Source organism: Equus przewalskii, chromosome 3, assembly GCF_037783145.1.
Source record: "Equus przewalskii isolate Varuska chromosome 3, EquPr2, whole genome shotgun sequence".
Lineage (NCBI taxonomy): Eukaryota > Metazoa > Chordata > Mammalia > Perissodactyla > Equidae > Equus > Equus przewalskii.
In genome coordinates, this window is record NC_091833.1 from 59,095,868 (window position 1) to 59,122,994 (window position 27,127).

Consider the following 27,127-nt stretch of genomic DNA (forward strand, 5'->3'; position numbering starts at 1 on the left):
TGGGGAAAAAGAGGATGCCTCAGCTGGGCAGAGGGACAGTGGGGTGCCAAGGGACACTAATTAGGGCAGAAGGGGACGGGAATGGGGGAGAAATGGTGGCAGAGATGGTATGTGAAGTACAGGATACCACATGGCAAGTATCTTGGAGAAGTTGGTGCTGCCCAGATGGTAGCATTTGAAGTCCACCAGACAAGGCAGGAAAGCATGGGACTCTTTCATCCATTTCTTTTATCCAATATAGTAAGCATGTGTACATATGCATTTCAAACAGTGACTAAAAAGAACTCACAAAAGGGCACACGATGTTTGGGTAAAAATATATTTTCCCCCAATTTATGTCTTGGCACTAGTGATATATGCATAGATTACCTGTCCACCACTCTCCTACCTTAACAGACACCAAATTACCAAGTAGGTTTCTTGCTAAGTGATTACTTTCATACTTGAAAAAATGATATGCTTCACATCAATACAATTATTTTAGTTTTTAAAAAAAGACAAGTGTCTAACATGCAGCTTACATATATGACAATTCTGCATTAACACTGAAAGTAGATTACATAACAGTTTAGAAACACACTGGTTATTTTCAAACAGCAAAATGACAATGATCTACAACTACAGTTTAAGGCATATCAGCATATTTTAAAATTAAGAAATAGACAAAGTTCTAATGCTGTTCACAGCTTAGTTTTCAATTTATTTAAAAAATTCCCTTCATACCTACATACAGTCTAGACATTGTAGGTCATAATTTCTACTAAGGAGTCATCACATATGTATCCTGTCAATGGAACCAAGACTTCTGGAAGCTGAGACTTGACAATTTCAGACACTTGCAAATGGCAAAGCAAAGGGATCTGAATGGACAGTTTTGGTAGGACCACACAGAGACAGTATGACATGGGTTGAATAGCTGAAAAACCTACTTCAACAGTTTGTATGTGAAACACTTAGGGATATGTCAAGAAGGTGAGGAAACCAAGTCTATTACTTTGAGGTGCACAAGATAGAAAGACTAAGTGTTATTGCTGGTGAGATTTACAAAGCAGAGAGGGAAGATAATAAGTAACTTGTGCCCAGTGTCATTTTAAATGTTCCCCTGGTTGAGATGCCCTTTCTGGACAAAACCTTGACCAATTAATAGAGCCTAACCTGGGAAAACAGTCTCTGAACTGCCAAAAATTCTCATAAATGTTTCTCCGTCACATCTCACCACATATACAACTGTTATGGGTATCTAAAGTCCAGAAGCAGTAAAAAGATGGTCATTATGGTTGAACAAAAGATGTAGGGAGAGGCCAGCTAGAGCTGTCTGGCAAAAAAAGGTGATCGCTGCCAGCAGTTAGCACAAGGGAGAGACCGTTAAACCAAGATCACCAAAAAATTAGGCAGTCATAAAGGCAGCCTAGCATAAAAAATATTTTCCTCTTGATTTTCTCCAGTGGAAGGTTTCTCATTCTAGCTTTATTTACAAAGTCAGAACCAAGGACCCTCTGTAATATCCGATGATGCCCACAATGCTGTGTAGAAAGCCTGGGATTAGTAATTTCTGACTTCTATATTGATATCAAAGAGAAGTTGAATCTATGTGTTTCTTGTGAAAAAGACAAACGTGGCCAATTAAAATATGTTTAGTTATTTTTTTAAACAAAGACTACTCAAACCATTACCTCCCTACTACCCCCCTCCAAAAAAGGAAAAAAAAAAAAATCCATCTATCCCATTTGCTTCCCTAATCTTAAAAAGTCAGAAAGATCTCAAAGGTTTCTTACTACCGTACTTACATGCAAAGGCGAAAGCACATCCAATTAGATTTGAGGGTATCATTTATTCCGTGCAGAGCCAAGGACTACTGTGAAAAAAGGCACAGATACAGAAAGAAGAGAAGGGAAGCAATAACAAACCAAACAGGGCCAGGGGCAGGGGTAGAAAAAAGTTCAGAAGCAACGCATTAAAAAAAAAAAGCTTCTATATGTTTCTTTTGACTCTTTATTCCCTGACTCTCCGTATGATTTATTTTGCTGTGAAAAAATTTTAATGGGAAGGAAAAAAAAAATCAGTCAATCAATAATCTTGGAATCAAAAAGTCAGCTGAATGCCTTCCATGGCTAGGCTCACTTTAAAAAGGCTTTAGTGATGCATTAAAAATGATAATTTTAAAGCAATATATTTTTAGAATTTACAAGTGTATTTTCTGTTACAAGGCACAAAAATGCTCACACAAGCAATGGTTGGAACAAGCAGACAACACAAGTATTCAAGCTTTTTGTCTGGTGCACAGCGTATGAGCAAATTCAGCCCATGGTTAGAATCAGCATGCCATCTAGTACTTGGCTGCTCCATAACTAGCTTCAGACTACAATCACTAAAAAAACAAAATCACTGGTCCAGTAGCTCCTAAACCTGTCTTTATACCACTACTACTGCTTCTAGCTTGCAGTTTCTATCCCAGCTTAGTATGGGCTTCAATGAAAGTGATTTCTTACTTTGTCTCATTAAGCCTAAATCAGTTCACGGAAGACCATTCCTTCTTTCCCCTAAGAATATGGTTGAGGAAGAAGAGAAGGAAAACAAAAATCTTTATTGGAATCAACCAGAGACTTACTAATTTAAAAAAAAAAAGGGTGTGTGTGTGTATGTGTATGTCCAGGGAGGTACACTGTCTCCTGTCCTATTAATGTAAGACTAGTGAAGGCCAGAAGGAAAATGAAAAGGGGAAGTACTGGGTTCAAGAGAAATGTATTCTTTTAAGAAACAGGAGACAACAGAGTTAGAGAGAAAGTCAGGGGGCGGGGGGAATCTTGTTAGTAGAGGGAAAAAAATCAAGATGATGAAAGGATAAGCTCAAAAAGAAATAGTACAGAGAAGAGATTAAATATGCTCTTTTCTCTACAAATTGGCATCTGTGTCCTGGGATATGGGTTAGTGCTAATCCTCGTTGAGGGGGCGATGGGCCTTGGACACGAAGGCAGGTGGAGCCAGTCGTGGTGAGGGAAAAGTGGGGGAATTCCTTCAAGACAACTGCATTTGGAAGACCAGCTGTTCTATTTCTTCTTCCCTTTCTTGCCAAATATGGAAAGGAGATTATGCAAGGACGCTGAACGTGAAGCTGAATTTCTCCTTTCTTGACTCACGGGTTTGTGTTATGTTCCTTCCTATTTCTACCTTAAATTGCCAAGGTCCCCTCAAATTTGTGCTACAGGTGATACACGGTTTATTACAAAATTTCTAGCTGAAGTATTTCTGAAAAATTTCTTCTCATGATTATTGAAAAATGTTATTAGAAGTACTAATATCGTAGAAGCAGTCATTGGGCCCTCCCCCTCAGCCCACAGAGAGCAAATTTAGGTGTGCTTATGAAAGACTGCTTATCATAAGTAGTAAGTACGTCGTGGAAAGGCCATCATCCTTGTCGCACGGATAAAAGGGAACATAATCACAGTGTTCTTATTACAGTCCCACTTGGCCAGGATTTGAGAGACAAGGGTTCAGACACATTTTTAAAGCCATGAGAGGAGAAAGTCAGTCTGAACAGACCTACAACCCAGGCCAAATAATGTTATATATAAGAATGAAAAATCCATAGAAGCCACATAAAGCTTACCCCGCTTCTGCCTATGGACAAAGCTACCCTGGTCTGGAGCTGGTGTGGGGAAGAGAGAGAGTGAGTTCAGAGCTTTTGCCGTCATGGAGATGAATGATCGAGAAAAGCAAGTTGTTGGCCTGGCTACTCAGGTTTACAGTTGAGCTGCTGAGGTGGTGAGTTTCCTGTCAGGCGTACATGTGGCAATTTACCCTCCTTCCCTCCGTCCAAAGCAACACACAAGTCACAGGCATGCTTCCTGCCGCCGCTCTCAACAGGCATGAAAGGCAAATCATTTCCTTTCCAGAAACAAAGTCCAGCTGCACAGAGATTTTGCTGTTATTCCCTTGTTCTAGGATTTCCCACCACCCAACAATATTCAGCAAAATGAGTTAATAGTTATTGGTGTCTGGGAAGGGTAAAAAAAAATAAAAATAAAACAAAAGGACACATATGGCAGAGATACAATATTACTGCAAAAGCAGGTGAATGCGGACCATCCTTGGCTTGCCAGGCTTTATGTGAAGCTTGCACTGCAAGTTAAAAAACAAAACAAAAAAGTTAGAAATAATAATAAATAAAAAAGAAAGGAAAATTAGGAGCGCCAGCACCAGCATTCGGTGATGGTAAATGCTCATGCAATGATTATGGAATTGACTGAAATTAAAACCAAAAATTTGAGTAAGCTGTTCTACATGACAAGCAAAAGCAAAATTTTAATACCGAATTAAAGAACACGTGGTTAGTTTCCATTTGCATGTAATTTAGAATTCACGAGTGACTTCTTGAAACCACTACATGTTCTAGTGGAAGGATTTACTGTTCAATTTTCATTTTCTCAAATAACACAAAATCATTATCTATCAGATTTGGGCACCACGTCGGTACGGAATGGGACTGCATCTTCCATTTCTGAGCTGCTGGAGTCAGAGAATAAATATACAATAAATGTCTTTGAACAATTAACTTGGAGATTAGAATATAGTGGATGATGGACATGCTATTAATCTACTCGGGAAGGAAAAAAAGACAATCTTTACATGGTTACAGCTACAGCAATGCCAGGAGCCTTCCCCCTCTTAGGTATAAAGCAGTGCCAAACCCAAGGTCCACAGTCTAATTTTAGGCAAGTCCAAAACATGCAACTGCATTCCTTAGCAAGAACCAAATTATTTTTTTTTTTTAAAAAGATGAGTGGATGATTGTGTCGACTGTAGTTATCAGATACCAGGTTCAGTTTTAAAATGGATTTTCAAACTTGCTTTTGGGATGGATGCATCCTGCTGGCAATGGTGCAAAGTTTTCAGAAAAGATGAACACTGTCCACTGAACAACTTACCCTCGGCAGTCCCACCCCTGTGGTGCAGCCACCAACAAGGAAGGTGACTTGGTGGCCAGAGATGGCAGGAGATGGGATCCAGCTAACGGCAGTGCCAGGGTTAGTTCTACTTTGTAACCTTAGGAAATGTTATACGTTCTCATGCCACTACAGGTCAAGGAAAAGCATAAAGCCTTACCTACGTTAAAAAGGGAGCGTGACATTAGAATAGAAAAAACAGAATTTAAAACTATTACAAAAACTAAGTTAAGCTCTGAGGTGGAAGCACAGAATGTGAATAAATAAGCAACTGCTAGAACGAAGCCAGCTCCTAAGTGGCATGTTTGGCGACTCCAGCTCCACGAGGAGCAAAGAGTCTCCATGTATTTTCAAAGTGCTACTCTGGTTACCCTGGTTACTGTCTTTCTGTGGTCCCCTCTAACCAAAACTCTCCACTGGCAGTAAAAGGAGTGATTTTTTTTTTTTACTTTTACACTTCACTGTACAACACTGGCAGTTACTTTCACTGTTCAAATGGGAAAGTGTGGGAAAGGGAAGAACCTAGAGAAAGTTACCAAAAAAATATGTGCCTCGGTCAGGCACAAAACCTGGTGACTATTGTGCACCAAATTATGTCTAATTCCATTCATAAAAAATGAGAATATATAAATAAGGCTAAAATAGAATTCACACATACTTCACGTAAACTTGAAAAGCATTATACATTGCTAAGGCCCAAGGCTGGGAAGAAAATAAACTAAAATGTTAAAAAGGGCATGGAACAACCTCCCTACACTGCGAAGTGTGTTACTAGAAAGACCTTTTTTTATTGGAGGCACAGTATCAATCAGCTCTTGGAATTTTTATTGCTGAAAGGCACATCCAGTATACATGAAATACCCTTGGAACATTGCTGGTCTTCTATAAACGTTTTGAGTTCTCAAACATGTACCTTCACGCACTTAAGCACTTCAGGGTAAGAAAAACTTGACTTTGGGTTTCCTAAGCTGTCAATCGGGAGCTTTTTCTGTTTCATTCATGCCTACAGATATAGAGACAAACACACATTCACACAACCTATTCTTGTCTTGGGTTAGTTTCCATCAACAGGGTATGATGTCAAATGGCTTTCATTTTGTCCTCACTGGGAGAGTCACCGCAATCTCTGAATCTCTGCACGGAGAACGTACCCATTAGTGACCAATGCTCTCCCAACATGTGTAGCTGCAAAAGCGCTTTCTTGAACTGCATTTTAATCTGGGCAGCTGTTACTCAGAATTAATCCAGTATAACTGAATTTTCAGCCCCTAGGGTGCTGTGATCATTTAGGTCTGTATCAATCCCATTAAAATCACACCTCACCTACACCAATTACTTTCTATTGCTTGGAAAACATGCTTGCTTTCTTGCTCTCTTGACACATTTTCTGCTGTGTCAGAGCTTGGGAAATCAAAGTTTGTACAGTATAATTTAAAACTCTCTCTGTGTGTCACTGTAGCAGTGCGTTTTGATTCCTACCACAAGCAACATAACAAGATTCCTCAGGGGCGAGTCTCCATGTTCACCAAGACTAGGCAAATAGCACCATCGTCTCACTCCCCTGTGACAGATCTCAATTACTGTGCAGACTCAATCTTACCTGCTGGAGTTTTAAAGAATGTAATTCTTGGCCTACTCGAGTACCAACATTTTTATTATTTGCTTAGTTGTCAGCGTTTTCCCTAGAGCCTTAGCATCTAAGGATGAAGAGCAAGGGTCCTGAAATACGTTCTGAGCTGCCTTATTGCTGCCTTAAGAGCACCACACATTCAACAGACAAAGGCGGGCGGCATCAGTGGGTACACCATCCGGCCACCACAAAGGTTTTCCTCAAAGGGATCTTCCTGACCACTGTGCTGACTGTCAACCAACAGCAATTGTCATAAAATCGCCCTCTCTGGTCTTCAGGTCATTTGCCATGAGCTTCAGGTCACAGGAGAATTTTAAGGAAGGCCCAAATCTCCCACTGGATTCGGGCAGCTGCTTTTGGAGTATAACAGGAAGTGACCAACGGAAGAGCAGAACCTAACCCTTTGGCACATTAAATCAAGGCCATGTTTAAAAATGTTTTTCGTGTGGATTATGGGTGTGTCCTGAGGGTTGGTGGGGTATCTTAACTGCATGGGCATTTTGATCCCATTTTCACAATAAAACAATTCATCATCTTGTTGAATTTAGAGGAAAACTACTGGCCACCAGCAGTTCTTCTAAATCTTTCCTTTTGGGAACAAGACTTTCAATGACTGGCTCATCAAGCCTTACCGACACAGAATAGAAAAATAATTTTAACAATCGTAACTTTAGGGTGCTCTTTATCAAAGAGTCATGAGGATTGTCTCCAGAGAGAAGTGAAGAGAAATAAACTGTCTTCTCGAGAGTCCTAGTGTCGGTGCAGAAGATGCTACCGGAGACAACACGCTACTCCAGTCCCGACTGCTTGATCGTGTGGTCAAGTTTTAAATTAATGTTTGTGTACCCTTTAGAAATACTTTAAAAACCTTTATCATCTTCCCTGCACTGTAGAGAAAATACTTGCTTTTATCTTTCTGGTAACAGACCAGTTTCCAGTCTGTAAATGGGAAAAGTAGAGACATGCAAGAAGAATAAAATGTGAGAGGGCCCCAGGACCTGGGCGACACCTGCTTACTTTTTCTTATCCTTGTCTTTCTTGGTTTGCTGGGCCCCAGACTGCTGGGCCTGGGACTGCAGTAACTGAGCTGCTGCTTTCTTCTTCTGGAAATTGTTCACCTCCTCCTCCAGCTCCTTCTTCTTGTCTTCCACTTTCTTCTTCTCTTCTTGGTGTGTCCGCTTTAGGAGGTCAAACTTCTCGTGGAGCTGGAGAGAAGAAGAGGAAGACAGCCTTGGAGAGGGGGATGAGAAGGTTACCGGTGTAAGGTTATTGGGATCTGTTCAAAAACAAACCGTGTGCCGCACTGCTGCACGCACTTCAATTACACGGGCTCCTGGAAGAGCCAGGCAGAGACGGTGAGGAGCAGCCCTTGGAGCCCTACACTCCTTTGAAACTTAGACCCCCTGGGACGAAGGAGAATCCTTGTACACTTTTTCTGATAATAAGTACATATTCATTGTAAAAAACATAAGGAAGAAAATAAAAATTAGCCATGCTCCTAGTAGGAAACACCCTAATGCTAAGAGTAGTTCTTTACTTCTGGTCCTTTTTCAAAATGTACAATATACATTTCCTTAGGGACATACACAGTGACTACAGATATATATACGTGTGTGCTATTCAAAGAATAAGAGTATGTTCAGAAATTTCTGGCCCTTGACAAATTGAATTTAAAAAATTATCACAATGCAGAAATGAAAACTGGGAGGAAGGAAGGGAGGAAGGGAGGGAGGAAATAATTCTTAGTAGATAATTCTAGATTTTTACCTAGCATCCATTTGGTACTTAAAGCCAACAGCAAATAAGGCTCAACTTTCCTTTCTGTGGAGCAAAACTATGTTGAATGCTTAGCTATTTAAATAACTTCCAAATTTCAGTAGTCTTTATAAAGATAAATTAAAAGGGGATGATGAGGAAATTATGTAGACAATTTCATTTGGAATTGTATTGAGCTACAGGTCAAGCACTTGAGTTCCTCATCTCCTATAAGAGGCAAACATCACACACTCTGTCTCTCTCTCTCAAAGGGATGAGTGTTGTAACAGAAATCCATGTGAATTTCTAGGAAGCAGTTCGCTTGGTCCGGGCACGGGGAGGGAGAGGGAGTCAGAGGGGCGCTGGAGCAAGGAGCATGCCTACGAAGGCGGCAGCATGAGCACAGACATGGCATGTGCAGCCATCACCCATCAGACAGTGCCCGACCAGCACGGAGTCCTACACAATGTGAAGTACTAATAAAACACCTTGCTGTGATTCTCTCCCTTGAAGGACAGATGGCTTACCTCTTTCTCTGCCTCTTTAAGTTCAGCTTCTTTCTCCTTCACTCTCATAACAAACATCTGTCTCATCTCTTCCTCTTTCTTCTGAAGTTCTCCCAGAAATTCGTTCCTTTTTGCTTCGTATGTCTCCTGAAGACTATTCAAAAGCCACAAACCAAGGACAGCGTTGTGAAGTCGCACAGTAAGAAACGTCACTTCATATAATTTCTACCCATCCACTTCTAAAACATAGATAAGGCTGCCACTTACCATATTAAAGGACACATAAAATGGCACCATCTTCTTTTTAGTTACGCAGCAATTATAAAGACAAGCACGTCAAGAACCAGAAATGAGTCAATAAGCGCAAGGCAGCACTAAAGTTATGTCTCTCACTGGCCAAGGTTTATGCTACGTATACTCATACCAGGAAAGCCTGGGCTGGGCTGGCTGGTATCTTCCAGATCAGCAAACGAGATATGATTTCGAGTTTTAGAAGATGGAGGTAGGATGGTGTAGGGAAAGAAATGCACAGGCACTGGCGCCAGACAGATCAGGGTTTGGATTCGGCCACAGCAACTGACTGACTGATCTTGGGAAGGGCACAGCCTCTCAGCCTCGGCGCTCTCTGTGTGAGCCATGCATCCAGCAGCACTCACCTTCCAGGGATATGATTACGGGAATTAAATGGGGGCAGAGGGAGAGTAGCAGTGGACATACCGCCAGGGCTTGACAAATGGTACCCCCCACACTCACCTCCCTCCAGCCCCCAATTTAGAAAGCAGACTCAGTGAAGCATCTAAAGAGACAAAGTATGTCTAAAGATTAGAGGAAATCGCTTCTTTTCAAGTTATCTTACCAACTGTAAATAAGCAGGGAGGAGTTTTATTTTTATTTTAAACCCCATCCTCCTCCTGAGTGTCTACAGAACTTAGAGCCCAATATTTTAAATCAAATGTCAGACACAGCTTTATCTCTAAGCCAGAAGAAACGTATTTACAGAAAAATCATCTTTGATAACAGAACTTGCGAAAACACATGCCCAGACCCACACCCCAACAGAGAAACATTTCCTGATGTTATAAGGCGCTATTTCTATTTCCCCCTGGCAGTTTTCCTAGAACCAGAGTTGTTACAGTAACACAAGTCTGCAGGATTATCCACCCTTCCCCATGGACCCAATTCACCCAAAGTGCTGACTGCAAACCGGAGAGGCTGCAGGCGACCCAGGCGCCATGCAGAGCCGCCCGCTAGCATTCACCCTCGTCCTTTTAGAAGGAGAAAAAGGACATTTGGGTGGTGAGACACACATGCGCGTAGATTTACAAAGGACTAAACAATTAGAAAATGTATTAATTAGGGTTGTTTATACTTCTAGATCAACACTGTAATTGGTTGACTAAAAATAAGTTCTCCTGCCCTCAAGAGTATCAACACGACCTGTTAATGCACAATCACGTGTTTTGAATTTCCAGTGGCATATTTAGCTTTCACATTATCTTATGAGACAAGAAGTTTGGCCAATGTGAATGTTGGCTAATATTAATAACAATATTTGGACTTGAAATTTAAGATATATAGGGCCAGCCTCGGTGGCCTACCAGTTAAGTTCAGTGTGCTCCACTTAGGCAGCCTGGGTTGGGCTCCCAGGCCTGGACCTACACCGCTCTGTTAGCAGCCGTGCTGTGCTGGCAGCCCGCATACTAAAAATAGAGGATGATTGGCATGGGTGTCAGGGCAAATCTTCCTCAGCAAAAAACAAACAAACAAAAAGATACATAGCCACGGAGATATAGAAATGCATTGGTAATAGAACTATAAAATAATTCATGAACTTCACTTTGCTTGTTAGCTTCTAATAAACTTTTAATCACCATTATTTGTGTCAGAATTGCCAAAGGCAGAAGATGACTGGTCCTTGCTATGAAATTTGGGGGGAAGCTCAGTTTTAGTTGATTTTAGGATAATGAATACATCTCCCTCTTCTTTCTAACGAGCAGTGGAACACCTTTTACAGAAACGTTACCCAAAATATGTTTCAGAGATCACTAGTTTCAAGAGATCTTCAAAAGAAGGTTCCCCCGTCGAAGCCGTAAAGGGGGAATGCTGTGTGTGACCTCCCTTCAGGAGAGTCTCAACGCACTGCGGCTCCAACCTTGGCAGCACCCAGGACTGCCTGGGCATGCTTTATGGGACTTTTCTAACAGTCTCCTAACTCCACTCCTAGAGATGCTGATTCAGCATGCAGCCTAAGGCAAAATAATCTGTTTTTTTCCAAAAGATGGGCCCTGAGCTAACATCCGTTGCCAATCTTCCTCTATTTTTCTTTCTCCCCGAAGCTCGCCAGTACATAGTTGTATATTCTAGTTGTAGGTCCTTCAAGTTGTGCTATGTAGGACGCTGCCTCAGCATGGCCTGATGAGCAGTGCCATGTCCACGCCCAGGATCCGAACCGGCGACCCAGGCTACCGAAGCAGAGCGCGTGAACTTAACCACTCGGCCACGGGGCCAGCCCCTGTATTTTTTTTAAATGCTTCCCAGGTGATTTGATGTAACTAGTTTGCCAACCACTGCTTGTCTTAAATGCTCTGAGAAGTCCTTCAGTAAAAAAATCTGTTTAAGTTGATGAACTTAGAGCTCCTCCAATGTGTTTACTCATAGAATCTCATTTTAAATCAGCCACAGAGAGACTGTACTTTGGCTAATGCTACCCAGAATACTGAGAACTCTCGAGATGACTCTGCCTTATCCAGTACCAGCCACAACCTAGCTTAGGCTCCAGTTTCAGGAGACGTATTTTCAAACTATTGGTCATGACCCAATTGAGGGTCTTAACCACTATGTTAAAAGAGAAAGTTTAAGAGAATAGGAGAGAAAATACCAGAATGCAGTGCAAACCATAAAAACAGGTATTACTTCATGACATGTGTAAACTAAGATACAGAACATATCCTATAGTTTAGGTTTCACCCCAAAGCTGGCAAGTCCTTGTCCTAGAGAAAGACTAAGGAGCAACGTTGCCACTGGCCAGATGGCCTCAGCCAGGAGTCTAGTGGCAGTTTTGACATCCCGTGCTGAAACAGGAAAATGGGCTCAACAAATGCTATTTATCCCATCACTGTATCCTAGGACATGAATGAGCTTTTGAACTGATGTTGGAAATGATAAGCAATATATAAGAAAGAAATCATAAGACCTGACTCAAGGGAGCCACACTACAGTAAGCCACTTAGAAATGACTTACAACCACGGCATTTGCAGACTCAGATTCCCCAGCACCTCTACCAACTAAGCTGTAAATGAGACACCAGAAACCCTCCCCAGCGCTTCCAGTCAATAAGGACCAGCCGAGGGGCCAGCCCGGTGGCGCAGTGGTTAAGTTCGCACGTTTTGCTTCTCAGCGGCCAGGGGTTCGCAGGTTCAGATCCTGGGTGCGGACATGGCACTGCTTGGCACGCCATGCTGTGGTAGGCGTCCCACACATAAAGTAGAGGAAGATGGGCACGACGCTAGCTCAGGGCCAGGCTTCCTCAGCAAAAAGAGGAGGACTGGCAGTAGTTAGCTCAGGGCTAATCTTCCTCGGGGGAAAAAAAAAAAAAGGACCAGTTGACAAGGAACCAGTTCTATGTCATCCACTCAGTGCCTAAAGGGATGACGTCTTTTGCAATTTTAGCTCTTTCAACTTTTTTTTTTTTAAAGATTTTATTTTTTTTCCTTTTTCTCCCCAAAGTCCCTCGGTACATAGTTGTGTATTTTTAGTTGTGGGTCCTTCTAGTTGTGGCAAGTGGGATGCCGCCTCAGCATGGCTTGATGAGCGGTGCCATGTCCACGCCCAGGATTCGAACCAGTGAAACCCTGGGCCACCAAAGCAGAAGGCGTGAACTTAACCACTCGGCCACGGGGCTGGCCCCCCAACTTAATTTTTAATTGTAGTTATTAACGCCCTTTTCTAAGTAAGACATGTATAATTTTTTCATGAGGTTTTCGGTTGCTTTGAAAATGAGGATTTTGTCTTCCCATTTTCTCTTAACAGCCCTCAGTAGAGGTAAGTTGTGCTCATGGAAGTCAAGAGAAGGGAGACGAGTACAGACATTTCAGTTCATCCTTCATTCTGGCAATTCACACAGCACAATTCTCTCCCTGTTACAGTCTCCTGGAACCGCCTAGTCAAGGGCAGGCCAGAGGTTAACACACCACCAGTATGTATGGAGCAATTTACAAAGGTGAATGCATTAATCCTTACAAGCCCAATAAGGTAGGTATGAATATGACCTCCCATTTTATAGTTGGAGAAACTTGGCACAGAGGTGTTTAGTGATCTGTCCAGGCCACAATGAAGTGAGAGAGTCAGGATTTGCACCCAGGCCACTTAGCTCAAGCAGGAGCTCTACCCACTGCACTGCACAGAACTGGGGCCCATATGTTCCTAAAAATGAAAGGGTCCCAGGGGCCTGAAAACTTTGTGATCTCTGGTTCGGACAGGGTCTGTTGGGAAAAGGGTAGTGGTGTCTCAGGAGAAAGAAGCAGAGACAAGATCAGCCCCTACTCATGTCCTACATCCCATTCCCCTCTTCTACCCCAAATGCCAGCCAGAAAGGGGCTGAGGTCTGCGGGGAGGGGACCCGGGTCCAGGGAAGGCACGGTGCTCCCGCTGGGCTGAAGCATGAGCTCCAAGACCGCAGGGCAGCAGGCGGGAAAGAAGGGCACGAGGAAAAGCAGTTCGACACCTGGAGACAGACATGCAGATAGCCAGGTGTGTCTATATTCTGCCACAAGACAAGAAAGACACATCTCTGAAGTTAGGCAGGTTTAAGGCCACCACCAGTGACAGACTCAGCTTTACGGCCTAGTTACTTTCCAGGCTTAAATACAGCCTCTTACTGTGCTCGCCCAGCTCCTGGTCTTATTTCATACCAGGTAGTATATCCAGGTGACGGCTCCAACTTCCTAGCCTTGGCATTAGAGGTGACTCTGTGCTTTGCAAACACCTGGTATAAACATAAACCGGGCCTAGAGGGCAAAAGGCGGACATGGGCTGTTCAGAAGGAAGGATGGACCGCACTGTGCACCCACACAGGGATCCTCTACTTTGAGAATATAAAGGAACCTTGAGTCCTTCATCTCTACTCCTCCAGGCTCCCCCTAAATTCATATGGGAGAAAAATCTTCTAAGAGCATCCAGGAATGATGACTTCAAAGAAGAACTTCTGGGAAATCACTCCAATTGGCTGTGGATTTTGCTTTTCCTGAATTGCGCCATCCCTCAGTGAGGTCCTTCACTGAACTACTCCCACAGTGTGGGCTCACAGACACGCTGGGGCTGCCGGGAACTCCTCAAAGGGAAAGGCTGAGCCCTTTGTAAAGTAGTGGTTTCCAGGAAAAGGAACACCACGTTCATTTCACCTTGCTATTTGCCAAGACATGAGATTCAAAGCCAACTTTTATGTTCCAAATGATCTTGCCTGCACCAAGAGGGGCACCTGAGGTTGAATGAGTGGATTTCTAAGAGGAAACTTAGAAACACTGCTCCCAGTGTTCCCAGTAATTGAGATGATAGAAGGTATTTTATTTTTAGAAGGTCTATTTTTCTCTACTTATTTTCTTATAGAGAAAAGAGTAAAGGCCTTGGTTTCATATATGTATATACTTCCCCCTTGTCATCATCAAAAAGGAAACCTCAGTCTAGTAGAAATGGAACCAAACGCTAATGGAGAAGGGGAGATGTGTGCATAAAGCATGTTCTCTACAAGTCAGGTGGCATCAGTGACATCCGCCCGCATCCTGAAGCCCCCTGAAGACAGGGAGGCCCCGCCTCACAGAAGGCACGCTGGACCTAGGCAGCAACACCTCCCCCTGGTGGCCAGTTGCCTTGGGCTTGCAGGAGCTATTTTAACTGAAAATGCCAAAAACAGGGGCCGGTTCCGTGGCTCAGTGGTTAAATTCCTGCGCTCAGCTGCAGCGGCCCAGGGTCTCGCTGCTTTGGATCCTGGGCGCGGACATGGCACCACCACTCGTCAGGTCATGCTGAGGCGGCGTCCCACATGCCACAACTAGAAGGACCCGCAAGTAAAAAAAAAAAAGTACATATATTTATACACAACTATGTACTGGGGGCATTTGGGGAGAAAAAGCAAAAAAAAAAAAAAAAAAAAAAAAGATTTGCAACGGTTGTTAGCTCAGGTGCCAATGTAAAAAAAAGAAAAAAAAAAGCCAAAAACAGAGACGGCAGAGGAGATCGCACGTCTGCAGCAGGAGACAATCCTCACCATCTCCGGGCTCCCAGGGGACCCGAGGACCCTGGTGGAGACATGGAAGGCAGCTAAGGGGACACAGCACAGACTCTTCAGAGTCCACAGCCAAAAAGGACACAGCTGTGGTGGATGGTTCTTAACATATTGGTAGGTAAATTACCTCTAACAGACTTTAGCAACAGTCACGTGCATTCTAACTTTTGCAGGCAGTTCTCGGGCTCCAAATTCTAATCTAGTGCAGGGGCCGCAAATTACAGTCCGCAGGCTAAATCGGGCCCCCACCTGTTTGTGTAAACAGTGTTATTGGAAGGCAGCCACACCCATTCATTTACCTTATGGTTTCTGGCTGCTTTCACACTACAAGAGTAGCTGTGACAGAGATCGCATGGCCTGCGGAGCCTAAAATATTCACTATGTGGCCCATTATGGAAAAAGTCCTCTTACTAGATCTGTCCCCTGATCTAGGCCAGCAACTCGTTTTATAGATGAAGAAACTGAGGCCCAGAGAGGGTAAGGAGTTGAGCAGTAGCAGGGTCAAAACTTGAACCCACGCTCCTGACTCTTGGCCCAGTGCTCTTCAACACGGCCAGCGTCTGAATGAGGGAGAGGGCAAACGAGCTCGATTTTACCGCACTTCCTCTGGTTCCACCAGCAGGCATCAAACAAAAAGACTCCATGAAAAAATACAGATAGCCTCCCGCACACAAAACCCATTTTCATCAGGTTTAACCACCATGGAGGCTTGATTTTGCGGGGACTATTTTTTGGTGAACGCATTTCAAGGTTCACTTAGCTAAGGTGTGTACACAGAGGCGTCCTATTCCTTGCCTCAGAAAGAGCCGTTTCATCCGGCTGAAGATGCCCCCTCTGCCACCGTCCCCGCCCCACCTCCCGAGGCAGGAGTAAATGATGTAGACTTGACTAGAAGTTAACTTCTTGGTTAGAAGCCCTTCGCATGGGGTCTCCATCTGTTCTCACCTTATACACACACGCTGACAACACTCTACAGTAGCACTGTACCAGGAGAACAGTCAGGACATTACTAAACTCTCTCTAAAGCAACTGCAAGAAAATAAACCCCCTCCCTCCCCAGTGGCAGCTCGGATCCCGGAGAAGGGAATCTGGCCACACCGCACACACGCTGCCTCAGGAGCCAGCCGGCTCCTAGACACAAAGTGGGAGCTACCGGGCTGGCCGCAAAAGAGGAGGAAACACTGAGCCCAGACACACCTCACCTCACCTGCACTCAAATCTCCATTAAGAAACGGTGTGGGTCAGTCTGGACAAGGCAATCCTCTCCTGTGCCAGGAGGTGGCGAGCCTGGCCCGGCAGCCCCACCTCCCCTCCATCACTCACCCAGCCCCGCCCCCCGACGCTCCCCCACCCCCACCCCGCACTCGGCCGGGCCCTGCGGCTTCGCCAAGGCCGTTGGTTCTTCTTTAATTTCGATATTCTCCCCTTCACATTTTGCCCCTTCATCTCCATCCTTCAGTGATGTCGGAAAATACTTAGGAAGTTTTCTCCACGTTACTCCCTTTCCTCCTCCTCTGTTGTTAGAATTGTACGGAACCACTGAAAGCTGGGAAAGGGCTTCAAAAAGTAAGAGCCGGGGGACGTTAAACCTGGTTAGCAGAAACGAAGGAGATAAACTGTAATGAGTGGCGACACCTTTGTCAATGCCTGGACCAGGCTCTGTGGCTCTGCAAGCATAATGATTAAAAGCAGGGGTTCAAACTCGGCCCCGTCACTTGCTACTTGTAGAACCTTGGGCTGGTTTATACTTTCACTGCCTTAGTGTCCTCATCTGTGAAACGAGGATGAGAATAGCGACATCAACTCCATGGGTTACTTGCGATAACGCAAGTAAAGTGGTTCTCACAACGCCTGGCAATGTGGGCTCTTCATCTGCGCCCAATCAGGTCCCTCCCTCCTGATACCTCAATCCAATAAGCATTTCTGTGATTACCAACACGCCACTCTCAGCATTGTCTGTTTCTGGAAGCACCCGATGGCTAGGTGCCCTCCTACCTGAAGGGCTTGCTGTCAGGGTCAGTGTCCTTGAAGCCCATCTCCTCGAGCTTACAGCGCCGATACAACTCATAATGGCGGCTGTGAGTCTGTTCCCGCAAATCCTCCATGTTCACTCGGATCAGCATCTCCCGAAGTTTCACAAAATCACAGTGGTTTTCATTCTCAACTGCAAGAAATGAAGAACAAAGGCGGGGTGGGGGGCCTATCAGCGACGATGTCACTGAAAACCTGAAGTGATGCTTCCAATATGTTACCATCGCTCCTGAAATCTCTGAGGTGTCAAAGCCATCTGAACATCCTTTGCTGGAGTCACTTTACATTCCTAATGAAGACAAGATTTCTGACAACGATGATCATAATGCTGATGACAACAGTGACTGCCAAGGGCCTGCTCAGTGCAGGGACTGTGGGAGGAGCTTTACGAATATTGTCTTTACTTTTTCTAATAATTCTGCCAAGTATGCACTGTGACCCTTGTTTTGCAGATGTAGAGCACGGCTTTGACAAGCAAGCCGACCTCCCAGATACAGGCAGCAGACTCTACATTCAAACCCTGGGCCATCTGGCTCCATAGCCAGGCCTGTTTCTACCACTGCACGCCATCTGCAACTCTGCAAGGCAGTTTCTTAGAGATCATTTCATTTAATCAACAACACTATGAAAAAGTTTTCTTATTGTAGAGAAATCGGTAAGATTCATAAAAATTATAATTTTCCTAGGAATCTCAAAGGTACAAAGCTTCTTCTCACTTCTTACAGATTTATTTGCCTTTATTCAGAAGAAAGGAAAAGGAGGACTGATAAAGAACAAAAGAACTTTCTATAGCCATACTCCTTCAGAAGACACAAGGTAATAGAGTATTTGCCCATCAAGGTGACATATGGGAAGCTTCTTCAGGTTCGGGACCGTGGTCATGTCCCCCAATGCCAAATATAGGTCAGATATTCACTAAGATAACATTTAATTGGAAGACAATTTTTCCAGAGATAATGGAGAAACAAGTATTTTCTTGTTTGCAAGAAACTTTTGCAGGTTTCTTACACTTTGCTGAAGAAACTGGTTCAAAAGCAGTTCAAACTCCTAGGGAAGGACTCTTTTTTTAAACTTATTTTGCAAACCAATTAGTCTTTTTTTTTTTTTTTTAAGATTGGCATCTGAGCTAACAACTGTTGCCAATCTTTTTTTTTTTTCCCCACCTTTTCTCCCCAAATCCCCCCAGTACATAGTTGTATAGTTTAGTTGTGGGTCCTTCTAGTTGTGGCATGTGGGATGCTGCCTCAGCATGGCCTGATGAGTGGTGCCATGTCCGCGCCCAGGATCTGAACTAGCGAAACCCTGGGCCACTGAGCAGACTGCGCGAACTTAACCACTCGGCCACGGGGCCAGCCCTGGAAGAACTCTTTTCTATCAGTACTTTATACTGAATTTCCCCCACAAGTGAACATCCTTGAGGGGCTGCCGCATGGGCACTAGGGTTTTGCAGCCTCTCCTCTCCATTGTCTACCTACCTGGTCACCGTTTCTTTCCTCCTCACTCCCACAATTGCAAGGGGTACAACCCGCTCCCTCTGCCTGCCCACGGTTGTGGACCTCCCCAAAGAGGAAAGCCATGGGGACGGTCCCCACAGGGGTTAAATGTGGAAAATCCCTTCCCCAGGATGCACACATACCCTGCACCACACCCCACGGGTACTGCCTGGCCTTTGCCATCTTGTTGCCGATCTTCACCTCTTCAGTGCTGCCGACCACTGCAAAGGGGAGATGGACCTGCCAAGCAACACAAGGACAGAGAGCAGTTACCTTGCCCAGCCCTTGCCAAGACTGGTTCTCCACCTGCCTCTATTTTCTCCCACCCTCTGCAGGCCTCTACTTCACGGCAAGAGAAAATAGGGAGGGGGGAAGAGGCAGGAGATGCTGCAGCTCACGCAGGGTGGCTGGGGGTACCCTACCTCTCCTACAACCAAATACTGAACATTTGCTATGAGCTGGATTCAAGGAAACGGCATGAGTCTTTGCGACTATACACACTAATATATGTGGCTACTGAGCACTTGAAATGGGAGTGGTGGGATCAAGAAACTGAATTTTTAATTTTATTTACTTTTAACTAATTTACATCTAAATTAAAAAATGGAAGCAGTGTAAAATATTTTTCCCTTAAATAATTCCCAAAATTATTGTTTTGGTAGGACTGCATTTCACTTTGCTTCGAACTCAAATCTTCTAAAACAAGAAGAAGCAGTTTTGTCAATGTGGATGCAAACATTAAAAGAAAATCATCTTTTTGGTACTTATTTCACAGTGGAAAACTTTCAACTATGATAGGAGTGACTTGGGTATGCATCCAAATTGAGATGTACTGTAACTGTAAAATATACATTGGATTTCAAAGACTTACTATGAGAATATTTCATTAATAATTTTTATATTGATTGCATGTTGAAATGATAATATTTTGGATATATTGGGTTAAATAAGTTCTTCCTTTTTTTTTTGGTGAGGAAGATTGGCCCAGAGCTAACATGTGCTGCCAATCCTCCTCTTTTTGCTTGAGGAAGATTGTCTCTGAGCTAACATCTGTGCCAATCCTCCTCTATTTTGTAAGCGGGATGCCACCACAGTGTGGCCTGATGAGCAGTGTGTAGGTCCATGCCCAGGATCAAACCTGCAAACCCTGGGCCATCAAAGCAGAGCACGGGAACTCAACCATGCCACCGGGCTGGACCTACTAAGTTCTTTAATGTGGCTACTAGAAAATTTTAAATTACTTCTGTGGCTTATATTATATTTCTATTGAATAGCACTGCTTTATTCAGGTGAACCCTCACAAAATTTAAGTTGGAAATACACTGTAGCCCAAATTATTGGCCTGAGCCTTGCACCCAGACTTATCTCAAGCAGAGATGGTGTTCATGACACTTGACCGTTCCATGTTGGTTTATCTGGTAGCTATGGCTACAATCTGGAGGGAAAATAGTAGTTCCATCTTTTTCCTATTAGTATATGATAATAAGAGGATTTGAAATGGCTGCTCTGAGAATTATTATCTAGGGTTCTTTGATCCAGTGTTGTTCTACTACAGATAAGTTGAGAAAGAGAAGAACGTTTTAAACGATCCTCTCCCACCGAGCGCTTGGCATAGCCCTCAGCCCAGGTTGTCTAAGTTGCTTGAGGTATTTAAATTTTCTAGTTCATCTCATACTCTGTAGGAAGAAAAGAAAGCGCATTCTCTTTCTCAACCCTAAGTCTGAAACTGAAATGTGTTCTGTGAAGATACGGAGCAGTAGGACCCTGCTGGCCAACATTTTGCTGTAGCAACCAAGGCAACTGCCTTCTCCTCTCAAACTGAGTGACAGAGCAACCGCCAATGAAATCTGCTTTCCTCAGATTTCCACATATCGTGAGATTTCATCACCAGGAAATGTTTGCAATGAAGAGCCTAAAAGAACATTTCTTGGTAAAGAGCAAGATTAATTTGGGATCGTCAAAGATCTTCAGTTGAATTATCTGATAAAGAGAGAAAGAGAGCAGAAGTTCATGGGTATTTTCTTTGCAAGTTTAACACAAATTTCGTTTCATGACCATGCAAAATTATTTAAAAGGATGAGGAAGGGTATAAAGAGAAAATCAGATGATATTCATGCACAGCACTTCCTGAATTCCACCCTGACATCCCACATTGCAGTTCGACAGCAGAATGAGCGAGTGCCATCTCAGACCTAGCTTTTGACACTGCTATAAACAAGCACACTCCTCTGCCTGGGGGCAGTCAGCATAAAGGCCCTAGAGCCCAACTGCCTGGGTTCAAATCCCACCTCCACTGCTGACAGCTGTGCAGTCTGAGGTGCAAGGCTGCAGGTCCCTCATCTGTGAGGTGGGAATAATAATACGACCTACCCACGGGATTGTTATGAGGATGAAATGCAAAGACTCGAACAGTGCCTGGTGCATAGTAAATGCTCCATAAATGTAAAAAATGCCTGGTACTGCTATTACTACTCTTAATACCCATAACCAGAGAATTTTAGAGGTGGAAGAGATCTTACGTATTATCCAGTTTGATCCTGTATAGGAATTCCCTCCACGGTGTCTGCTCTTCTAAGCAGGTTGAAATAGAATCTGTTGTCCTCCACCCACTTGTGATAGGAACTCACTACCTCAATAACGTGTTTGTTGCACTGCAATGGTGCCAATCGTTACACTGTCTTCATACTGGCCCCAAACCCCTCCGCTCTTTTGGCCATCAGTTTTGGTTCTGTCTTTTGAATAAGTCGAGTCACTCTCCCTTATGACAACCTTCCTTTCAGGCCCCTCATGGCCATTTCCCAGGAAGAATCAGCTCTCCAGTTTCTTCTAGAGATTCCAGAGCCTTCACTCTCCCGGCCACAGGAGCATGACAGCCAGGGTGATCACACAGCTCAGAGTGTGACCAGACTAGGTCAGAGTGGAGCTGGACTGTCTCTGCATTAACGAGCTCCCTAAATTTGAAATTCATACAATAACAGCCCCAGAAAGGGGGAAAGTTACATTTGCTGCCAAAGTCCTAGTCATAATGGGATTAATTCAAGGGAGAAATTCCTCTCTCTATGATAACAGCCTTATAAGGGAAAATCCATAGGCTGAACTGAAGAAACGAGAAGCGGTTTTGTGGAATAACTCTGATCTCCTGAATTATGATGGCAAAAAACACAGGACTGGGACCAAGGGGCTGCAGTGAATTCTCAGTGCTGCTATCAACTGGATGGCTTTGACTGAGTCACCTAATTCTCTGGATGAGCCTCAGTATGACGCCTTTTCTCTGAAATGTCCAGAGTAGGCAAATCTACAGAGACAAGAAAGTAGATTGGTGGTTGCATACAGCTAGGATGGTTAGAGGGTTGACAGCTAAAAGGTACGTGGTTTCTTTCTGGGGTGATGAAAGTGTTCTTAAAATTGATTGTGCCAATGGTTGCACAACTCTGTGAATATACTAAAAACCAACGAATTGTACAGTGTATCAATTATATCTCAATAAAACTGTTAATTTTTTTAAGTGTCATTAGTGCATTTAATAATGACTTGTTTAGACACAACTTTTCATGATCAGATCTTCGAAGGAAAGTAGGATATATGTCAACTTGCCACAAATTTAAAAGTCTAGACTGACTTCCGCTGCCACCAGCACACTTTTGAATCAATTTTTTAGCATGCATTCAGGGAAGGTCAAGTTATTTAATAGCTTCTAATTACATTTCACTGAAGCTAACCTACAATTTCAACAAATTCCAAAAACCATCATTGGGCATCAACTGTATGCAAGGAATGCTGTTTTTACAGAAGTTATGCATTCCTAAATGAAAAAGGATACGTATAGTCATTGTGGCCCGGAGATGAGCCATGGCTATGGGATTCACAAGGGAGCAGAGGGAAAGATTCAGGTGTCACCTGGCACAGTGGAGGTGCACCAGGACAGACGATAGCACAGCACCTGGATTTGCTGGGGCGTTAATCATTTCTCTCCTGACCAGTTCCTCCCTGAGTTGTGGAAATGATGCCCTCAACTGTCAGTTTATCTAATGACTCAGGAAACGGGAGAAATAGAAAGGAAGGAAAGGCAAGAACCAATCACAGAAGCCAAAGTGAGGCAGGGGGACACTGGCACAAGCAAGCTTTAAGCTGCTTTCTATGAAATGGTGCTGGGCTGGCATTCCCTTCCCACAAGATTTGCTGTAGAAATCATAACTGTTAGAGCGAGAAGGAAATGTGAGGTTCTCTTGTCTAACTCTCCCATGTGACAGATGGAGAAATGGAGGAGCAGGGTGGTGAAGTGACTTGAGGTAGTGGCAGAGCTGGACCACAACTGAGGCTATTGGATTCCTGGTCCAGTGTTCTGGCCACTCTACAAGCTGCTACCAGGAAAAGCTTTCGAGAAAGTCACTGGTTGGTCCTTCCTTACTTGCAGACTTACACTCATGGTTGCATTAATCTCTGCCACCGTTTCTTCATCTGTGGGGAACTGATATATCTGGACTCCATTGCTGACTAGTTCACTCATGATCTTACTCTTGAATTTGTGCAATTCGTTCTTGGCAATGGTGTCAGCTTTTGCAATTATTGGAATGATGTTCACCTACAAAACAAACACATCCACTTTTACACAATTCCAACATAAGAAAAATAATTAGATGAATAAAACATAGCACACAAATAAAAACTGTAAAACTGCACTTAAAAAATAGAGATGACATTGAGAATTGGACTTTCTACCTAAATGCACAATTAACAAGATACGGGATAATCTTTTCGTTCCATCTGCGAACACTTTTACTTCCTCCCATTCGGCACTGAAAGCATACTTGTAATTTCCTCTTCTGTGCCACCTCATTCTTCTTTACAGAGTAAGAGGAAGTGTTACTCTATGACAAATAGCGATAGCAAAGAGGGCCTATTCTTTGAATAACCAACCACTCCTTTAGACCCCCTCTTAGCTCCTTTAGGAGCTTGATTTTTGCATGTTCCTAACAGTATAATAACAAAGTTTTTGTTACTTAGAATAGTGGAACATTCAGTTGTATGCAGGATAACATCCTTTCTTTCTTCTGATGACCTGAAAACTGCTAGGAGAGAAGAACCAAAGTATTAACCAAAACAAAAATAGTCTCACCAACTTTTAAATTTTTTAAAATCACACCAACTAATTCTTTCGAACACCAGCTTCTATCACATTACTCCTTCATGCCAGAAGGAAACCTAGTGACAAAGGCCAGGCTTACTTTTACAGCATTGATTACAAAGGCCAGGGAGAACTCAGCGTATGACAACAACGGCAGAAAGCCCAGAATGAGAGCCTTGAGTGCAGGACCCAAACCCAAGGTGGGATATTCTTCTCCCAACGTCCCCCAGCACTGTCCACAGGACATATTTTTTAAAATTCATTTTTAAAGATTAACTGTGTTCCATTCGCTGGTAGGTACAGAGGTTTCAATAAGATGCTACTGACATCTGACGCCTGGGACCATGCTCTCCACCCAGCTCAGGTGAAAAGGAAGTGGGCTCGATGAGAAAGCAGTCCTGGCCAAAGAGGAGAGTCTTCAGGCAGGTTTTCCGGGTCATGTCTGCATTTCTTTGCTTCTCTTTTTATCCCAAGAGCCAAATTCAAAATCCTTGATAAACCAGAATGAGAAGACAGGCTGATAGAAAAATCTATTCTTCCTCTTCCTCTACCTCACTCCTAAGCCCATCATGCTTGGGCTTCCTCCACAAGCTGCAGACTAAGATAAACAGCACTGACACTGGGGAAATGTTTGGGTCAGGACCTCAGGAACAGAAAACTTCCCTGTTGTTCTTACTGGATTCTTCTGTACACGTTTAGTATTCGGTTAATATCGACATAGACAAACGGCAGAGGCTCACTGTCTCCTGGCCAATTTGATCAGAGCAGACAGACAAACAAGCAATTTAGATTTAACATCCTTTTCCTAGGTGGTAGGTGCCTGAAAATCTTTTCTGAAATTATCACACATTTGCCTTAACTCTTCACTGGTACAAACAAAGCTCTGGCAGTACTGTTTTCAGACGCTCCCTACCACTCACTGCAACCCTACAACGAGATCGGCTCTCTGAGAGCGGTTTAACCTGCTTTGTGATCATTTTTTTAATTAGCTGTGTCTGTTTTGCCTTATTTTCTTTTCCTTTTTAAGTCAACTCTATTTCACATAACCCTATTGTTGGATATTGGCCTGGCTCGGTCTACAAACTCAGTGAGGAAGCCACTCTCCTCGCCTCCTTTCTCAGCCCTGCCTCAAGGACCTGAGGGCACAGGCAGCTGCCTCACTGCCCAGGATCCCTCCACCGGCCATGGCTAACTGCAGCTGAGTCAAAGGAGATGAAGAAGGGTTTCTCTTCATCCTGCCAACAGTACCCCAGCTGCGGTAATCCTTTGAGGCCGTTAGAATATTCTCTGTAAACCAATGCAGTGCGCGCGCTGGAAGTCTGAGGAGGCGGGCTCTGCCTCAGCCACTGCAGGCCCTTTGTAGGCCGGTTCAGACAGAGGCCCTGGGGATAGGCTGATCTTCTCAGCGTTCTCTCACTATTGTGTCCCTCTGGAGAGAAAGCATCTTTTAATCAGTGTTGTTTGGACAGAAAATATCACCAGCAAAGCCCTCTAAAGATGAGAAGACATTTTATTGAACTCAAAAGGAGGTTAGAATCGAAGAGAAAATACCAGAGCTTAATTTTGTGGTGGTTCTTGTTGCCATTGGCTGCTTCCTTATTTCAGAATGTATTGTCTTCCACTTCTTTCAAAATGGAAAATCAAATTAATTGTGAAGCAGATCACCAAATGTTATCAGACTTATCAGGCTCTTCCTCCACATGTAGTTACAGAGAGGTTATAAAAGTGGAAAGCTCAGAGGTCAAACTGGAACTCAGACTTTCCTTCTGTTGAACACACGGGTGCAGTTCGGTTTTAAAATCTAAGAAGCTCGACCATCCTTATTACATAGAAAAAAAATTGAGTTTTTTTTTTTTTCATTCTAAATTTCAAATTAAAACCAAACCTCTAAAAACCTTTCAGAGAGAGATTTAAAGAAAGTTTTTAAGAAAATCAATCATGAATTATAGTTCAATCTCCCCAAATTTAACCCTTCCTATGACCGCTTAGGTGTCTCCACTACATAATCCCCAACCTTCAACAGAACATACACTGGTGCTAATTTAAGAGCTAAAAATACTTCGCAACAAGCTATGTGGTTTTGTTTATTTGTTTTGTTTTGTTGTATCCTAACATCCAGAGAGGTTTTGAAGCATTTTTCTCAAAGTGCTAAACCCTATGGTTCTATAAACCAGAAAAAAACAATTATGGGCTTGGGGGCGGGGGAGGGATGAGCAGGTGGAACACAGAGGATTCTTGGGGCAGTGAACCTGCTCTGGTGGACACTGTAACGATGGATCACGTCACTATAAATTTGTCTTTAAATCCACAGAATGCACAACATAGAGTGAACCCTCATGTGGAATATGGACTCTGGATGATTATGATGTATCAACATTAGAACAAATGTACCACTCTGGTGGGGGACGTTGATAATGGGGGAGGCTGTGCATGTGTGGGGGCAGGGGGTATATGGGAAATCCCTGTACCTCCCTCTTAATTTTGCTTTGAACCTAAAACTGCTCTAAAAAGTGTTTTTAGAATAAAACAAAACAAAAAACCAAAGTACACTGAGAGCAGAGAATAAACTGGGGCCTTGGGATAAAGGGGAGCTAAAAGAAGGGTGGATGGTAAGCAGAGCAGCAGTGAGTACCTTACTGTCGAGCTTTTTCATGGTGACCAGGTCCAGGGACTTCAGAGAATGTCCAGTAGGGGCAATGAAGTAGAGGCACGCGTGGATCCTGGTGTCGTGGTAGTTGAAGAGAGAACGTTTGATCTTCAGTTCCTCTTGCAAGTAGGCCTCAAATTGGGCATCAATATATTCCACTATCGGCTTATAGCTAGAATGCAGAAGAAGGTTTTTAAAAACACATTTTCAAAGCAGCATGTTTCTCGTCTCAAACCTCTTTCTCAGTTCAGCGTGGCACAGTCCTCCAGAACAGTCTTCAGTGGCTCCCTCTTCCCTAAGAGCTAAAGCCCAAGCTCCTCACCTCGGCACCCCATGCCTTCCGGCATTTCTCCAGGCTCGTCTCTCCCCCTCCCTCCCTGCCTTTCTGCCCCAGCAAGGCACCAGCCCGTGGAGCGGCCCCACCCAGCAAGTTCTCACCTGCCCCTAGCTGGAACAGTCTTCTTTCTATTCTCCTGGCTAACATTCATCCTTTGAAACAGATTATACATATGTGGAGCACGCTGTCACTGCCCCCACGGCACCCATGAAGATACTGCTAAGAGGTTGTGGCATTCTTTCCTGCTGGGCCAAAACTGAGCCTCAAAATCTGTCCCAGTGAAGTGACTCTGACGGGCTCTACCAACTGACTGCATTGATGCACAAAATGAAACTGTCTGTGATTTCAGGATACGGCCTCACCACCTGCTGGGAGCTCT

The 27,127-nt window shown here is 43.7% G+C and overlaps 1 protein-coding gene across 10 annotated transcripts in view; it reads right to left on the reverse strand.

The window, feature by feature from the left end:
• Positions 1–27,127, reverse strand: part of SEPTIN11 (septin 11) — an 86,151-nt gene that overhangs the window by 1,038 nt on the left and 57,986 nt on the right. For 3 of the 10 annotated variants that reach the window (XM_070614558.1, XM_070614557.1, XM_070614561.1), the window contains exons 4-10: positions 26,397–26,583; positions 23,060–23,221; positions 18,783–18,879; positions 17,111–17,279; positions 8,856–8,988; positions 7,591–7,778; positions 1,788–1,855 (exon numbers count right to left, since the gene is read on the reverse strand). In XM_070614558.1, the coding sequence (XP_070470659.1) occupies positions 1,831–1,855; positions 7,591–7,778; positions 8,856–8,988; positions 17,111–17,279; positions 18,783–18,879; positions 23,060–23,221; positions 26,397–26,583 (961 nt within the window). In that variant the 3' untranslated portion in view covers positions 1,788–1,830. Of the gene's footprint in view, positions 1–303; positions 4,120–7,590; positions 7,779–8,855; positions 8,989–17,110; positions 17,280–18,782; positions 18,880–23,059; positions 23,222–26,396; positions 26,584–27,127 lie in introns of those variants that run through there. The other 7 variants (XM_008520822.2, XM_008520821.2, XM_070614563.1 and 4 more) reach the window with 3 other exon arrangements.